Below are 19,729 nucleotides of genomic sequence, written 5' to 3' on the forward strand. Positions count from 1 at the left end.
ATGAATCTATTTAAAGATACTTAATATCGAAGCGTCAATAAAATTTCTAGCTATAACATATAATATATATATTTAAAAAAAAACTGTAAATACTTTAATTAACTTTAATACGTGTACACATCTGGAACGCTAGTGTCATTATATTTTACGAACAGTTTTACACAGATAAACTAAACAACTCGTGAAGCAAAAGTTAAACAGCCCGGCGAACCTTCGGGGAACCGTCATATATAAAGAATTGCGGTCGTAAACGGTGAGTCGTAAAAGCGGGAAGAAAGGAGAGTAAGATATATACCCACCTCTAATATCTCGTCGCCGATGAGGAGCCCGCCGTTTTTATAAGCTGCACCCTTCGGATTGAGGCCGCAAATAAACACCGCCATTCGGTTTCTGTCCTTATGTCCAGCCAAGGAGATACCCAATCCCCGTCTGTCCTTGTCGAGGGTGACCATGAGCACTTTATGTCCCAAGTTTTGATACTTCTTCTGTATCTTCTCTGCGAGATGAAGAAAGAAAAACAAGCATTTTGACGTGTCGACCAATACAAGTCCAATCTAATGCACGCTTCGTCGGAGATTTCGTGTGCTCGCGAATTAAAATGATCCTTCTCGCAGTATGTAGATGGATAATCGGAGATGCAGTGAAATTGAATTTTGCTAGCATTATCAGCGGCCGCCACGCAACCGACGGTGCGATCGTATAGAATGAATATTGATTTCGTATGTGACGCAAATAGTATATAAATACCACAATTCTCTCAATTGTTTCCCTCAAAACCTGTGTGCTACATTTAGCACAAATATCGTACTCACTGCTCGTATAGCCGAACTCGTCCTCTTCTTCCGGATCCGCATCGATCTCCGCTTTCGTGCGCTTCACGTTTCCGGCGCTTTTCCTCGAGATCTACGTCAAGCCATTTTTTTTTATAGCGCGTTTTATATCATCGTCCTTGCGAATCGAGAGTGTAAGATATACCCATCCAGCAAACACAGTATATAAATGTTATATACTTAAGCATGTTACATGTAACGTATATGTTAGTTGTAATTTCCCACTCATAGATGTAACATTTTTAATATTACATATATTACATTGTAATTATATTGTCATTATATCCCAAGATAGCACTGACTTATCAATACATTAATGTGCTATTTGGTATATAATATTATAATTTGGTATATTGTAGTTATATTGTCATTATATCCCAAGATAGCACTGACTTATCAATACATCAATGTGCTATTTGGTATATAATTACAATATAACTACAATGTAATATATGTTATATTAAAATGTTACATCTATGAGTGGGAAATTACAACTAACATGGATGTTACATGTAACGTACACGTTATACAATATATTACCTGTTATATTCCGTTTTATTATAGCAATGTAACAATTATATATCGGTGTTTGCCGGGCACTATCGGTACGTTTCGATTACCTCGATGCCGCTCTTCGTGTAGACGTTGCCCTCCAGCATTCGCGTATCCTCCTCGTCCTCGTCCGAGCTTTCGTCCGAGGAATATTTGGGTTTCGTAGCAGGTTCTGCGGTAGAGACGGCATGATCCTCTCGTTCCTCGCTGACCTCGCGAAGGATCCCCGGAGGGTTCACCGGTGGCGAAGGGGCTGTTTTTCGAATTGACTTCTTCATGGAGGATCTGAGGCAGCGCATGAAAGATATATACACGCTTTTGTGATTCGGAAAAATCGGAAGAAAATGAAAAATCCAAATCTTTCTAGCAATCATACCTTCGTGAACTGGGAGTTGAGCCATCTGAACTTTTCGAAATCTGTCTTTGGGAATCTCCGCGCGAACTGCTTTGAGCGTCGCCGTCCTCAAGTCCTGGCTGCACAACAAATAGATATTTGAGAGAAATGTCCTATATCGGTAAAATATTGCAATATTTATTCTCTCGCGAAGATGATATAAATTGCAACGATGCAATCCCCTTAAGAAATTAAATGCAAATATCAAAAGTACGTGGATCTATATATGAAACAAATATTGGCAAACCGCGTGGATTAATTATTGAGATGCGCTTTTAAAACGCTCGCACAAGTGCGCGATTATCGTCTGCATTCATTAAATTATGATAAAAATAGATTTTGCCATCGTGCGAAGAAAAAAGCAGCAGTCCGCTGACTCAATTAAAGAAATTAATTAGCGCGGAACCTCGCAAGTCTCCCGGCGCGTGAAACTTCGCTTCGGCCTTTTCCCATTTACCAATTAGTGCAGCAATTGTATTTGTCCCTCATGTTCGACGCATTCGCGGAAAGCAGATTGAAGAAACGAATCGTGCGACGTATTTTTTTAATTGATTGGAACGGTTATTTGCTAGAAATTGTTACAATCGATTCTCTTCGGCATTTATTGCAAAATATAATACAACAGAGGCAGTCATCCATTAAAGGTTTTATCTTTGAGAATTTTCATTATTGTTTGTAATACAAAATATAAAAATAACAATATGTTGCATCGAATTGCAATGAATTTATTGTTATTGGAATTTTGATTATTTTCGCGAGTGAAACTCGAGGATTAAAAATTGGAATAAAAAAAAATGTGGGAGAAAACCGAACCTGTATCACTTCTGGCGTGATGGATCTCGCCGGCGAAACCGGCGGTGGTTTATGGCGAAAGGAGGCCGTCGGTGGCGTTCCAGGGCTGACGCCGGAAGACGGCGACGTATGACTCTTGACAGTTTGCCTCCGGGCCTTGGTATCTCTTTCCTCTTGGACGGCACTGCCGTGCTCCGGGCTCTGCAACAATTTCAAGATTCTCTCTTCCGCTCGGAAAGCTGCTTCCTATGCACGCAAGCCAGCTTAAGCTCGTCCCAATTTAACGTTAAATTCAATAACGTTTAAACTCTATTCATTACGTTCAATTTCCGATATTGATACTACATATAAAATTGTATTAATATTATATATATATATGTGTAAAATGCAGAGCTGTACGCACACAAATTGAAATGTATCTTTCAAACAGTTAAATGTCATTAATTTTATTCATCGAACAAATAAAGTAATAATAAAACGAGAGAATGGTAAAATTCAGATTTATATTAAAATTGATATATTATGCAGAATTCTCTCGTTTAAAATTTCAATCGTAAAATAGAACACGATGGAAGAGATGCTGGACGACATTAAGCAGTTTACGAGCTATTATATTCTAAGACCGACAGCTCAGTTGTGGAGACACTTATACGGCGACGGTGAGTTTCTTGACACAAAAAGAGAGATGAAATTGAAGAAGTAAAGAGAGAGAAAGAGAGGAAAATACGTGGACACTGTTCCACGCGCATAGAATTGTTTCGAAGACCTATAATACTTATTTTAGCAACGACGTAAACTGCACAGGACCGTTTGGATAAACCGGTCAGAATGAATTAGTACAACGGAAATATTTGCTGAATGTCTTGAATTGTTGCCAAAGTAACTGCAATTGAACGAGTTTAATTCCGTAACGCGTAAAACAAAGGTGTATTTCAGATTCTCTCGATTTCTTCTTCTAATATTCTTCTCTCCAATTCTCTTCGCAAGAGTATATAATCGAAGTAGGAAATCGATTATTTCGACAAGAGATTACGATTTAATATCTTATAGAATAATAATAAATAATGAGAGTATTATATTGAGATAAAATGTTGTATAATTATACGCAAAATGAATGATATAAACATCTGCGTGAGATATCGACTATAAAAATAATTTATGTCTCTTATAATTTTTTCTATACAATACATGTATTATTATCACTTTTCGAAATAATCGATTAAAAGATACGAACGAGGCTTGTTGCACATTCCACGGGATAGATATAGAGGAAATGAGAAAAATTGCTTCTATTTTCGATAAAATCGAAATTGCAAATCAGATTAAATTAAACAATATAACATAATTTTTAACAGGAATGTATGTATAAAAATATGGATGTCGATATCGACGATATCCAGCTGTCAAAAAACGATGCGACACGTATTCGTTTCTTCATGACGATGTAAATAATTCAGTCACACAGGCAATGTTTGCTGATTAATTTCCTCCTTGTGTTGTTTGAGATTAAACATGCGCTATTAAAAAACGCTCTATACGATCACGTGGTGATAATTGAAGCTAAATACAGCAACGCGTGAACCACTAGCTCAAACTCAAATTCATCAGCCTTTAACTCTCGTCGGAGACGCGCACAAGGCGAAATATTATATCGATCTCAAAATTTTCGTGCTGCTCCTCACACAGTTTAATCAATCAAAGATACCGTTAGCACGATATATCTATCCGCGCTCGCTTCTCGGCATTACTTAACATTTAATCTCAAGGCTCCATCTCCCAGCGGAGCACACGCTCGCGCGCACGTTTATCTATATCGTAAACCAAAATAACCCCGGGTTTACGATACGGTTTACAGTTCGAGGAAGAAGAACGCACGTTTCACTTCGCGCGGATGCACAAATGTCGATGCGATGCACCAGTTGCGCGTCGCGCGATCCATCGCGAAGGTGCGCCGACGAGAGTTAAGAGACGACGTGTCTAAAAAAAAAAAATGAAAAAAATAAAAAATTGAAAAAAAAAAAAACGACGAGAGAGATTCCGGTTCGCTTCTTCGCTCGCGAGAAAAAAAAAAACGTACGACGAAGGTGACGCATTTGCGTCCGAAGAATCGGTGCATCGCGCCGCCTCGTGACAATCCGAGCCGAGTGACATCGGATGAACGTCGACCGGGCGGTTTCGTGCACGAAACTGAAGTTGTTGCACGCGAGAGCGACAACCGGGGGATGCCGTTGTTCATACGGGGGCGCGCATCGGTATATCCGACGGGGGATGGTTGGGAGGGGAAGGGAGGGTGAGCTCGTCGATGGTCCATGGGGTGTCGATGATGAGCGCGCTCGATCGCAACGAAACGTGAACCAGTCTCTCTTTTCCGGCGAATTCCGCATCAGCCATCCCTGACACTCTGACTGCGACCCTTCGCTCTGCGCTTAGATCTATACCCTCTGTCTCGATAAAGTGACAATTGAAAATAGATTTTTTTTTTCTACTCGTTTGGACGATTAAATCTCAAGATACATCGGGGGTGATTGATGCATTCAAAGATACGCGCGAATCGTTCGATTATATTCTCGTATTAATTTAGGAACGATATTTTTTCGTAACAGGGTTTTATGGATATTAGAATAAAATGGTGCATATATAATTGTTACCGATAAAAGATATGAAATTACATCGTTACTGGGTTACTCAAATTAATCGATGACGAAGAGAGAACACTTTCGTCTTGTGATGTAATCGATGGCTCGTCGACATTGTCTGAACACGTCTTTACACTATCATCTCTTCCCACCTCTCATCTATACTTTACATATTCTCTCTCGCTCGCTCGTGACACTCTGCCCCTCGCCATCCCTCATCATAGAGATTTATTGGAAAGTTCGACCCCGGTGCATCGTACGCGTACAAGAGCTGTTACCGATAATGGCTCTTTTCATACCCTCTCTCTCATCATCCGTCTCTTTCGCTCTTTACTTTGTCCTCTCATTCCATCTCATTCTTTTGCGTTTTTACTTTGCGCCTCTTCTCTCTTTCTCTCTCTATCTTCGTTTCTCAATTCTGTCGTTCACGAGCGTGTATCTCGATATCGCCATTTTCCCTGCATCGATGCTTTCGAGATTCGCCCGATTGAAATTGGAGGAAGTCGATGCAGTTTCAGAGAAACGGTCAATTGCAGCCAAACTAGCCGCAGGTTTGGTTACGACAAATAGGTGTCGTCACACTCGACACCTATGTCGAAACGGCAGTTTAATAAAATACGAATAAAAGAAAAAAAATTGTATTAGGCTGCTTCATTTCGAGCTAATTTTGACGCATCAAAAAAAATAGGTCGTGCTCTTCGGCAGGGCTGAAAATAGCGCGGCTGTTGATCGAGACCATCCATACGAGCCGGAAATTACGAGTCTCATCAGTTTTCTGTCGAACGTGTGTATCGAAATTTTTAGTTCCTCTCGGTCTATATGCTCGAAAAAAGTTGTTGCAGTCAAAACAGATATAGATAAATAAATGTTATCGTCGAGAGAGAGAGAGAAGGAGAGAGATTACGCGACCGAGTCCGAAAAACTTTTCAAATACCCTACTGAATTTATCATCCACTGCGAGAGCAAAATCTGCGTTTACGCAGCTCTGTCTGCACCGGAAAAGTATATATACAATCGTAATACAATCGGAAAAATAGACGTCAAATTTATATCTACGCCAACAACGTAAAAGTTACTTCGAGCGGGAATCCGAGCTTATAGGATTCAATAAGAGATATCGAGGAATTTTCTTCCTCTCGGCGAAAGCTCTTTCGAATCGTGCGTGCGTTTTCAACAACACTCGAGGTCGTAAAGATTCGCGCAATTGACTAAATAAAATTCCCGTAAGAAGAGCGATAATAAAAGTAGCCTCGATCGGTTCGCCCCCATGCCAAGTTGCATGCCGTGTTCATCTCTCCTATATATATATATCGTATCGCGCACTTGCATCGCAAGTATACATCGACTGCATGCAATTTCGCGTAATGCGTCTATCGGCGACGCTTCGCCGAGAAGTAGAACGCCGAAGGTTGCCGTCGCAATTCGGTGACATTACGGAGTTCAATTTCGTCCTCGCACGGGACCGCACGACGAACGGCGGTAACGTACCGGAATCGATCGTTTATACCAGCTTAATTGCGAGGTAAAACTTTTGCACCCGGCGAATCGAGTTAACTCAACAGTGAGAGGAAGAGAGAGATTTATAATGGTGACCTCGTTAAAGGCGCGCAAATGTGGCTTTTCATTCGCGCGTACATTGTTCCGCGCGTTCAAATGCGAGCAAAATGTTATATAATAATTAATATGTGGGTTAAACTGTGTAATGAAAGTACGAGAAGTATTAATTGTTCAATTACAAAAGTTTGTTTAAATTTGCGCGTTCAAACTTTTCATATTGTCGTACACACTTGTTATAGAGACTTTCGAGAGACTTGACCGAGTGTATAAGTTATGTAATTTCGCGAGTCATCATTTTTGTCGATTGGTCTTAGATTTTATTCATTCTTTGATTGCTTGAAAAATTGTACAGATTTACTTGTATTTATATCGCGACCGTATTTTCAATTACTCTTGCAGATTGAACATAAAAAAAAAAGGAAAAGATTAGATGAAAAGTTGCAAACTATAAAACGGCGTGTAAATGTACAAGAGATGCTAGAATAAAGCAATGTCATAAATTTCAACGGTCGTAAAGGATTTACGCTGCGCGTTGTGAATTTATTTCCCCCAGGAATGTAGATGCTTTTTCATGAGCCAGGCTAAAGCTTACAATTAGTTCTAATACGTATATAACGCGAACCGCGCGAGATCGTGATAGGCAACGTTCGTAAAAGGAAAATTTATTTCACCTGTTTTTCTCGTAAGAAAAAAAAAAATTTCGCGATTTTGCTGTCAGACAATTTACACATCTTGCCTTCGATTCTTTGTATAGATCATCAGATTTTTATCCTCGTTACGAACAGTTCAAAGTCAAGTGCAATAAAAAATTAATACGTTTAATACAACAGGAAATAGAGAATTATTATAAAAATATTTGAATATGTAATGAAATCTTTTTCGTTTCGCGTTATCAGTTAGTTTTGGCCGATAGATTCTCGAACCCGAGAAGACGGACATATAGAAAATATGATTCGATATTCCTGGTCGTGACCAAAATCTCACCAGATGCACCAAGGACTGGACCAGGAGGCAGACAGGATTTCCGGCAGCCTGTATAACTTCCACCGCACGCTCATGCGTACTATGTCGCAGATCCACGCCGTCCACCTCAATTATTCTATCTCCGATCTGAAAGCACGTATGTGAGAGGGCAAATTAAATCCGAGCACGGGACGATCTCATGGCGCACAATCGTAGGCCGTTGAATCTTAATTCCGCTCAATTCGAAAATGACGGAACGCCATATAAATATGCGTGCTAATGGTTATGAAAAATTATTGCACAGAGAGAATTTTCTCTTAGAATTTACCCTGAAAATCATGCTAATCGTGCGACAATAAAAATATTACTATGTACATTAATATTTTTTATGGTAAATATTAATCAGAGAAACTCTTATACATAATTCTTCCAATACCATATTGTCGCACGATTACCATGATTTCCAGGGTAAATTTTAAAAGAAAATTCTCTCCGTGTAGAAAATTAAAGAACATATATATTGTCGACCCGGAAATGTCACGAAAAAGCCGCAATTTTCGCTTTATTATATTTTTTTTTCCAACATTACAATCGCCCAGATAGAGAAAAACGAACCGGATTAAGGGTGAAGTATTTTGGCGATTGATGGGCAAAGGGTGTTGCGAAGAAAAACCGGGTTACCTTAAGACCGCCGGTTCTACCGGCCGGGCTGTTTGGCAGCACATTCTTTATGAATATCCCGGAGATATTCTGGGACTTACTGGAGCTACCGTTGTGCAGATCGACCTGAAACAAGAAATCGATCGTCAATTAAACGGTCCCGCTAAACGGGGCTAAACTGGTGGATTGATAGTGATTCAGCGCGGATTAAGCGCGTAGTTAAATTTAATCAGGAATCTGCTCCGTAAGCGTCAACCTCTGCTCCACAACTTCGTAAACTATAGGAACGACATCAGCTTCATCGTCGGCGATATTTCAGACAGGGTTCCCCATGATTTCCGATCCGAGACATCCTCCCATTTCCGTTTCAATTTCTCTCCCCCCAGTCATTTGTACTCATTAATCTCTCATTGCTTTATCGCTGCATCGTCAACAAGCGTTAATCGAATTAACGCAATTATTCAACACCACACAATTCAGCCGTGCAACGTTGGACAAATCGATTGCATTTCCCGCCGAGTAAAGAGAAACAAACGTATCGGTATTTAATTAGCAGCGAGTTCCACTCTTCTGCGATCGTTGCATTATCTATCGGTGAATTATAATCGCGCGCGCGTGCATAATATCAATTATCCGTAACCGGAGCAGCGAAATAATTATGCGATTTAACGGGATACAGAGAGTTACATTATCCAAATAACGCGCTATATATTCCGACGACGGCTTGTCTGAAATGTAATCCCGAAGAGCTTCCGAGACAACAGGAAAGAGAGAGAGAGAGAGAGATAGAGTGGAGGCTGAAAGGGGAGAGGTCGCCAAAACCAAAGCCGATGATCCTATTATGTCGTCTTGTCGGCTTAATGTCGGCAAAGTGTCGTTCCCCGGCACACGTTAGTGCACTTCACCGATGCAATGTGCATCGCGGGACGACATTAGCGCTATTTGATGTATGCATATACTACATTCCCGATTTTGCCGATTAATGGAAGCTTTTAAGCTCGCGTCGCGGAATCGCAATTAAATCCGCGAAACATCTGGATGTTGCCTAAAGTTACTCGAACATTATCGTATCGGTTTTAGTTAAGACCTGACATTAATTGTTGGGCATTCGAATTATTAGGTCACAAGTCATCCGAAGTGCGCCAAATAGGGATCCATCTGTTTTCGGGTTTCTAGTAGAAGGTTCGACCTACTTCGACCAAACTCTGTCCAAATGTCTCAATAGCCGTCGTAACATTCCCAATTTTAAAGACGAGCTATAAAATGTCGCGGCAATATTGGCGAACCAACTCCCGTCCATATTCTCAGCTATATTCGTGCGTTGCTAATAAAAGAGATATGAAAAATTGTGGCCCGACACGACCGCGCGTGAGAATTGGCCAATAATTCAAGATTATCCGCAATCGATCGCTGGGATTTATAAAAATAAATTTTGCAACTCTACACGTGTGTAATATGCGTATATGTAATACTCGTTCGTTGTAAATCCGAGATCAACCTTGTACTCGTAATAGCGTGAACGCAATAATTCAAAATAATAAACCGATTCAGCGATCTGGAGATGAAAGTAATGAATTACAATTAACACAATTAGAAAACACTAACCAAGAGTTTAATTTAAAATGTGATATATTATTTTATTAATATATTTATAATAATATATATTTTAGTGAATAATTTAATATTTCATAAGAATGAATCCATGTTCTCCTTTTACCAAATTTTATAGTAAAAAAATGACATAGAGCGTAATTAAATATTAAACTATATTCTATACCTTCCCGCCAACCAAGAATCTAATTTAAAATTTAATATGTTATTAATATATTTATATAATAATATAATATATTTTACTGAATAATTTAATATTTCGTAAGAATGAATCCATGTTCTCCCTTTACCAAATTTTCTTATAAAAAAAAAATGACATGGAGCGTGATTAAATATTAAACAATATTCTATACCTTCCCGCCAACGCTAACCAAGAGTCTAATTTAAAATGTAATATGTTATTAATATATTTATATAATAATATAATATATTTTACTGAATAATTTAATATTTCGTAAGAATGAATCCATGTTCTCCCTTTACCAAATTTTCTTATAAAAAAAAAATGACATGAAGCGTGATTAAATATGAAACAAATCTAAATATCCTACCTTCCCGCCAACGATGCTGAGTCCTAAGCTGGTCTTAGGCTCCCTGTATATCTCCACCAGTCTTTCGGGGCCCCAGTGCTTCGACCAGGTGACGTCGCCATCGTGCTCCCTGTGCGTGACGGTCATGTCCCCTTTGCCCTCCACGAAGACGACCGTCGGGAACTTGCGCGGCGAACTCGAACTCGACGAGGGCGAGCTCTCGGTCTTCCTGGACGTCGAGCTGGCCGCGCGTTCTGGACGATCGCTGGTGCTCGCCTGATCAGGCTCGAGCAGCTCGTCGTCGCTGCATTGAACCGCCTTCGACTCTTGATAGGTCTGTACCTCGACCTCGCGTCGCGGACTGCGCAGAGCGTCCTCGCGCGAGGAGGATCTCGATCTGTCGGAGAGGTCCTCCGGGATGCACTGGACGCTCTTCGACTCCTGCGTCTGGTCCGATCTGCTGGGGCTGGCCGCGAGATCACCCAAGTCGTCCAACGAACACTGGACGCTCTTGTCCTCGCCCTGGGTTTGCGTCTGCACCTCCCGTTTCGGGCTTTGAAAGTATTTACGACTGACGTGGAAGGGACTGATGCTGGGTGGCTCCTCGTCGCAAGGACTCGCGCTTTGCTCCGGGCTGCACTGCGTGCCCTTTGACTCCTGTACGGTCTGCGTCTGAACGTCGCGTTTCTCCTTAGGCGAGTACTGGGTCTCCTTGAAGCTGTGCTCGACCTCGTCGAGGCTCTCTTCGTAGACCTCGCGGGTCCAGCTCTCGGGGACCGTCTTCAATAGGTCCTCTAACGAGGAAGTGATCGCCTCGTGGTACAGATGCTCCGATTGGCTCTCGAGCGTTTGGCTCTGATATTCCAAGGAGTGCTCCTTGCAGATCAGATTGTCCTCCTCGTGTCTACAGACTAATTCCTCCAACAACGGCGAGCGTTTCTCCCGCGAAGGTGTCTGTCCATAATCCCGAGTCTCCTTGATCTCTTCCCGAAAGGATGGCTCCCTTGGTTCCTCTTCTCTTCGGAGGTCCTGCGCCGGAGTCGCGACCTCTCTTAAAGGAATTGCGAGATCCCTCGGAACGCGGACTGACCCCTTGGATTCGCGTCGAACTTCGAGGCTTGAGAAATGAGGAAAATCAGAGGTCAGAGAGAGAGAGGAAATACATGCTGATCGCGCAATCGGACGGTTTCGTGTCGAGCGTTCAACGACGCGGCAGAAACTGCTGACACGAAACCGTCGCGGCGATAAATGAATCTTCGGCACGTTGTCGCGACGGGGATCCGATCAAGTTCAATCGGATACGATTGGTTTCTTTAATTACAACCTGATCCGCATTGCAACGTGATCGACCGCGAACATAATATAAAAGGACTGGGGCGCTACTGAGAATTATTCAATATCGTTCAACACTTGACACGAGAAATAGAAATAGAGGCAATTATTTTATCTTGGACTCTTGTTTTTCTTGGCGATTTGTAAATCAAATTAAAATTATGACAGCGTTGAAATTCTTTGTAATTCATTTTTGATAAAAATATATATGGACGATTGGATCTAATTGGAAATAAATATATATAAATTTTCGCTAAAATACGATAATTTAGAATAATTTGAAATACGTGTGTCTTTAATTGACTCGAGTATATTTGCAAAATTAATATAACTGTTTTAATAAATGCAATGAATACAAATGATGCGAGGAATGCGAGGAATATTGAACAAAACGGATTTAAAATCTTTTCCCTCTTTGTTAATCTTTTTTTTTATCCTCGCGGAATAAAAATAATTGAAGCATGAAACTTCATGTCACGGCATTGTCTTTTAACGCGATATCTTTCTCGTGGCGTGCAATTGAAATGAGAATTAATACAACGGAAACATATATACCGGAGGATAATATAGATGGGTTTATTGGTCGCGTGTGTGTAGGAGTGATATTCTCGTTGCGGAACGTGTGCACATTTTCGATATGTATACACGTGAACAGTATAAATCTCCGCGCAGAAACGTGACGAATCTACCACTGTGTTTGCTTTTAACAGAAAATTCCTCTTATTCGCGAGCGGTTGTGATATCTCTCTGGAAAATATTCCAAAGAATATTCTCTCGGGTTTCTCTTTTTCTCTCAAGAAAGAAGCTATGGATTTAATGTCGTATCTGTTATTGATATAAAATCGTACTCTCAATATTCAAGCTGTATAAACACGTCTGTGTATCTATACGGTATATGTTTTATAGCGATGGGAAATTTAAAACACGAAGCATTTCGCTTGTCGAGTCAACTCTGACATTTTTCTCATTCGTAAACATTATCCGCTTCGAATTTAACGATATTCGTTGCGTTAATTACATTTTTCCTTTGAGCAGTTTTAATCCTCTCGCACGAGGTATCTAATTTATATTAGATTGCGCGAATGTGTGTATTTGTTATACGAATTTTGCACGGAATGTACACAGAGAGGGAGAGAGAATTCCCACGAGCGCGCATATATATCGGAGCAAATGCATCAGCATCCCCTAATTTGAATAAACTATGAAACAATTTTACTTGCGAAACTCGTAGCTGAATATGAGAGAAGAAATTCGCGCACACTTGTCGATCGCGATGGCTCTTGAGACTCGTCGAGGTCAAATTATTTTCTCTTGCGCGTCTTCACGTCGTGGAGGGTGCCAAAAATTATCCGATAATAATCGATCGTTTCAACTTCCGTTATCCAAGCGAGACTTCCGGCCGGAGCGTCTGCTCAGTTTGGAGAGACATTTGACGTTTGACGTTTCGTTTGACGTTTGGCGCGAAGGTGAGGAAGGGGAAAAAAAGGGAGGAGAACGCGCGTTACACCTCGAGAAAAAGCCAAGGTTTTCACTGTCGTGTCACCAGCCAGTCTGCCTGCCTCGTGTGCGTCACTCTGCGAACTGGCTTCTTCTGATCTAATAAACAAGCCGCATACACACGCATAGACACACACTTACACGCGCGCAAGAGCGCGCAAACGCGATCACGACGACGTACCGAGCGTGGACGCACGCAGACTGCCGAAGAGGCGCGGGTGACTCGCGAGAGTATTCTAGAGAGGAAGAGGATTGACTGTGCGTGCGCGCGCTCTCTTACGCGGCGGCGTGGCTCTCTGTGTGTGTATATACCTTTTATGTATGCATGTATGTACGTACACGAGGCATGCGTGCATGTAGCTGGCAGCCATTCAGTATGCATATGTATGGACTTGGGTCGCATACAAGGTATCTTGACAAATTTGTATAACGAAAGCGTCTTTAGAATTTGATTCTTATATATGTACGTCGATCGGACAGGAATTTTGAATTTTGTTCATCTTTATTTAAAGTTGAAAATTACGGAAATTGAATTTTATTGCGAAGAGAGAGAGAGAGAGAGAGAAAGAGAGAGAGACGGAAATGTGAAATTATTTAAAGAATATGTTGAGTAAATAGAGGCGTTTGAATTAGTCGTCAAAGACTTCGTTCCTGATATACAATTTGCTCCAAATAAAATAAAGGGAAAAGTTTCTGTTTATTCATCTGTAGTTTAACTCGTTAAAATTCTCTTCTTAATTTTTAAAGTTAAATAACTCTGTGATTAAAGATCGGGTTTTATTAAAGAAATACATTTGTCTTTGACTCTTTTGAGACACCGTATGAATAGCTCATTATTAAATAAGTCGTGTCTATGTATGTGTGTATATGTGTGTGTATACCATATGGGTGTGGACAGTTTGTATTCAATTGTACGGAAGGAGTGGACGTAAACATATGCGGACATAAACGTGAGAATGTGTACACGTGCCTGCGCATAGAGTCTTACAACATAAGTAGATATACATAGCGTATATATAAATATATATGAAGAGAGAAATGAAAATGTATGCCACATTGAATGTACACATGTATGTTTGGCGCGATTGAAGATTCGTGCTGCGGAGATGTTGGGCAAAAGACCTACATATATATCCGCAATATATATATATATATATATATATATATATATATATAAGAATTTGTGCATACGTTAAATCTATGTGTATGTGTATATATAGTTTATGTACATACTCGTATAATATAAATGGATTTGCATGTAGACCGATTTCCGGATGTACCTTGATGATCACGCGTGTACTCCGAAATGTATGGCTAATGTTGGTGTACGTGCTTGGAAATTCACGTGTGCGGGTATTACGTGCACATTTATGAGTGTATGTGTGAGTGTGTATGTGTGGGCGTATATGTAGTCCGAGAAATAATCTGAACAGCTTGTATCGGTCGAGCCAATTTTCGATAAGTGACGATTCCAGAGTCGTGCGGATTTTCTCGAGATTGGTCATTCTCGAGATTTCACGCGAGAGCCGAAAATATCCTTAGCTAAATAAATCTTGAGGTCTCCAAATTACTCGCACAGGAGGGAGAGAAAACATGCAAAGGAAAATGTATAAATAAAAATAATCTGATACAATTAGCAAAATCAGTGTACGAGCAAATACAAATGACGTAATATGCTGTTGAGAGCTTCGATAACAATATCATTATGACAATTACATAAACATTACTATTTTTATATCAACAAGTCAATTTTTGCTTGTACGGTGATTAATTATTCAGTGAAAAGTGATTATTATGCAATTAGGCTGAGTGTACGTGATGCAATGTTGCTCACAAACTGTAATAATGTTACGAAGATTAAGATTGTCTCGTCGCTTAATTATAGAATGGTAATTGCAGTCTTTGTACGAGTTTCGTGCAGACGTATGCAATATACACATACATATACATATATATATATATATATATATATATATATATATATTTGCATGCAGCGTCAAACGCGTGTATGATAGGAACATCGTTTATGAAGGATCCTTTTACGCACAAGTGTATCGTCTTCGCATATCTCGTTCCACTTACGTACGTGTGTGCGTACAAATTGTTCGTGTACGAAGAACATAAAGGCGATAAAAGCTATCTCTCGTTCTCTTTTCCCTCTAATATCTTTCTTCGTGACCCTATTCTTTTTATTCGCCGAATATGCTCTGCTCCGCAAGATCGGAATTACTGTCATCTCCTGCTTCTGACATTGTCTCTATCGTCAAGAAAATATTTAATAGAGCTTCAACTGATGAATTGTTAAGACAGTGTCTTTATTATGTAAGAAAATGACATTAATTAAGCTTGGAGTTATATCAAAATTCTTTAAATGTGAATGAGAGCTGCAACAACTGCTATTGCCAGAACAATTGCAATTAAACTGTCTTACGATGGAGAGCTTAATTGACCAGCGAAAGTGATGTCATACAATTGACACTAGTTGTAACTGATGGACTATAACACGTGTCATATATATATATATATCAACAAGTCAATTTTTGCTTGTACGGTGATTAATTATTCAGTGATAAGTGATTATTATGCAATTATGCTGAGTGTACGTGATGCAATGCATATATATATATATATATATATATATATATATATATATATTTGTATGATATATATATAATATATTTAACAATTATATTTATATATATGTATATATATATACATTTATATAGTGACGTTGATTTTACGCTCAATATTTACTGATGTTTTCCGTCGAAAATGAACGATACTTTTATAGGTCAAAGTTCACCATACATTTTTTCGCAGCAGAGAAAACTTTTGTGATTTTAACTTTCAATGTAACAAGTCTTAATATACAATTAAGCCCAAAGTTAAAATTTTATAAAAGTTTACGTGAAACTAAGCGGAAAATATTTTTAGTATTCTTTTAAATACCCCAATGGTTGAAAAATAAAGTGATTTAACTTCCATTACTCCAAATACGTGCTCTTCGAAAAAAAATATGTATATATTTTTTTATACAAATGTATATACACCACACATTCGTACACGTTTTTACTATTCTCCGTATATTTTACTCGTTTGTCTGCCTCTCGACTATCTGTCAATTTTTCTTATATATCTATCTATATGCACAACCAGTCTTTCCGCACTCGCTATCACATCCTCCTTTTAATCGTCGAGATTTCCGTTCTCCTTCCTCTTCCTTCCTTTACTTTGACTTCTTTGCGTCTTTAGCTTTATCTTTTTTTGTGGTCACCGCCAATTCCGTGCATTTTTATTTTACACTCGCACATTTTCGCGCCTTTTCTTATATTCCTTCCGTAATTCCGCCTCATCCTTTTCGGCTTCTAATGAGAAGAGAACCTTTATCTCTTCCCATCTCTTTTTCCAGCACCTTGCGCCGGTCCCGGAGGAGGATTATGCTTCGGTGTCATCTTTTTCTATCGCACAGTTCCTGCATTACATCCGTCGCTTTCTATCCAAACGTTGCGTCTATCCATCTCTGTTTTTCTCCATCTCGCGAGCCGAGGTCGTTCTTCCTCATCTCGCGGCGCAAACACGCGTATACATCTTTATCTTTTTTCCTTCCGCTGTATATTCTCCGCTTGTTACATCACAATCTCCGTTCGCCTCTCTTTCCCGGCGTCTCGTAACTGCGCCTCTCAATCTGCGCCTCCGACTCTCCTGTCATGCGTTCCATCACTTCGCGCTCGACGTCGTCTGATTTCGGTTGCCCTTCTCCACTTCGCTGCGCCACGTCGGCCTCTTCGCGCCCTTTTCTACTTGTTTAAACCAATATTTCGCCCGTTCCGGCCGCCAGCATCGTTGCCATCGTCGATTTCTGTGTTATAAGCTTTCCAAATTTTTCCCTTCTTTTACATCTACTTTACTTCGTCCCGAAATCAAGAATCGACTTCGTCTGTCGAGAAGAATTCTATCCATTTTTGCTATTTCACAATTCATGAATCGTGAATTATTTTTCAAGTTATGCTCATTTCTCAAACAGACCAAGATTTCTATTTCTACTATGGCAATGTAATAATAGAACTTAATGAAAATATTATATTTTGTTCATATGTGTGCTATATGTCAATAAAATTACGTAATATATTTGAATATGAATATAAATGTAGCTTTTAACATTTTCGAGCTACATTATATTATATTAATTATATTACTTGGTTATTAGGGAGTAATAACAGAGTAGTTGTAAAATGTAAAAACCTGCTGCGGGAAAAAATGAATCTGTTAGATCAGCAAAAACTACTGTACTATTTCAACTATGCAAAGAAAAAATAAATATTGCATCGCACTTTGGACTGTGTAACGTTGCATGTGCTGCGTGAAATTCCAATGTGAATCCGAGCGCCCTATAAAAAAAAATAGCACTTCGCAGTAAGTGCTTTTCTACGTGGGTGTGACTCCCACAATCTTGCGAGAAGCTTGTAGTACCGTTAATATAAATGGCAGCGAAAAAAGTTTCCAGAGAAAGAGGGAAAGCAGCGACCAAGAGAATTAAAGGAAGACATTTTCATCTTGCAGTTGTGTACTAGCTCCCGATTAATTAAACGAGCCATTTTCTGAATGCTAGAAAATAGCATGGAGAAAGGATATAATTGAATTTATTATGATAAGCAGAGTTGTTAAATAAACTAAAGTATATATCTATATTTAATACGTGTTTCAGTTGGCATAAACGTAAATTATTCTTACATAAATCTAAAATAATTGAGCTTCTCTCTAAAGAGATTTGTGCTCGAATATATAATATTCGACAGATATATCGAATAATTCTTATGTAATCTTTCAAAGATTATAGAATGAAAAATGATAGGTTCTCGTCGCGAAACTTTCGTGGACAACTTTTTTTCAGAATTTCTTCTCTCGCGCCTTTCGGTTCACTGACATAGATACGAAATCATATGCGCTGACATATTATGATGAATTTTCCAGGAAGATAGAATTTTCGTACGGTACGCTGAGTATTCCCCGATGTATTTTAACGACGACCTAGATTTCCAGTAAATTGTACGAGAGCACATCGGGGTTTCTATGGCCATGCGTGTAATCCAACCCTAATCGGGAGCGACAAACTACGGGGGTAAACAATATTGTTTGCAAATCGATGTTCGAAGCCCGCGGGCGACGACGTCGTTTGAACTTATAATTCGATCGACAGACTGCGCACATTTGCGGTATTGTAAACAAAATTGTTTGTGCTTCTTTTTACGCTGCCTGACGCCATCGATCGATCATCGTTCATCCGTATACGTGAAATCGTCGAAACTTCTTCTTGATGTATAATCGAGCATTTAATAAGATGAGAGATTTTCTTTTTTATTTTCTTACAAAACGTGCAAAACATCCTCCCCTCGGCGATAAAGAATTATATGAAAATTATACGAGCAGCAAGACGCGTGTCGAGGTCACAATTGATATTCTACACCAGTCAGATTTTGCTCAGCAAAATCGTTTATCGGTTTCTTACTTTTAATGCTTGTACATTTATAATAATTTATCATTTTTATGTTTTAGTATTAAGCAAGTTTTTATATTGAAAAAAAATATCAGAATTGATAGTTTGTATTTAAAAAAATAAGTATATATATATATATATATATATATATATATATATATATAGGTTGTCTAACAAAGTGTCACACCGAAAATATACAAGTAGATTTCGTTATTTGGAGACAATTTTTCCTCAACAAAAATGTCGAGAGAGGCCATAATTTTTTGGATGTTCCCAATTTTTGCCATCATGTATCCTTATAACTAAACCTTAAATTAAAATTTTAATTTTTGATGTTTCAATATTTTTGCTGAGGAAAAATTGTCTCTAAATAACAAGTTCTATTTGTATATTTTCGATCAGACACCCAGGTCAGGTATATTAGGGTGGTCCTTATTTTTTAAGAATGTATTATTGCCATAAATTTTTAACTGGACATTCTTAGTGATATTCCAAATCATGATGAATAATTTCAAATTTGTTTACTTATTTGTTTAAAAATTATTAATTAATGAATTTTAATTTTAGGATTTTATGTAAACGTTCGAGAAATTGATAATAAATTATTCACAAACTATGTGAAGAACCTACATATAAAAATTTGATATTCTTCAAACATGTAAAAATGTTTTTGCAAAGTTTCAAAACGATTTACTTGCTCGTTTTACAATAATATAATATTATTATTACATTATATAGCTATAATACGGCAAAATAAATTTAAACATTTCGTGAGGCACGAATTAATATTATAGAAGGCCCAAAATTAGAAACCAATTTTTTTTCATCAACTATAAATAAGAACCACCCTGTATATATTGATAAAGTGGAATTACTTTTTG

At 38.9% G+C, this 19,729-nt stretch overlaps 1 protein-coding gene across 1 annotated transcript in view; it reads right to left on the bottom strand.

Annotated features, from left to right (window-relative positions):
• Nucleotides 1-19,729, bottom strand: part of LOC114945271 (multiple PDZ domain protein) — a 101,182-nt gene that overhangs the window by 7,842 nt on the left and 73,611 nt on the right. The window contains 8 exon segments of the mRNA XM_029321401.2: nucleotides 300-496; nucleotides 813-903; nucleotides 1,451-1,667; nucleotides 1,759-1,856; nucleotides 2,590-2,769; nucleotides 7,746-7,871; nucleotides 8,406-8,510; nucleotides 10,547-11,642. Of these exon segments, the coding sequence (XP_029177234.2) occupies nucleotides 300-496; nucleotides 813-903; nucleotides 1,451-1,667; nucleotides 1,759-1,856; nucleotides 2,590-2,769; nucleotides 7,746-7,871; nucleotides 8,406-8,510; nucleotides 10,547-11,642 (2,110 nt within the window).

This window comes from Nylanderia fulva, unplaced genomic scaffold (genome assembly GCF_048542155.1).
Source record: "Nylanderia fulva isolate GAGA-0341 unplaced genomic scaffold, ASM4854215v1 Scaffold2, whole genome shotgun sequence".
Classification (NCBI taxonomy): Eukaryota; Metazoa; Arthropoda; class Insecta; order Hymenoptera; family Formicidae; genus Nylanderia; species Nylanderia fulva.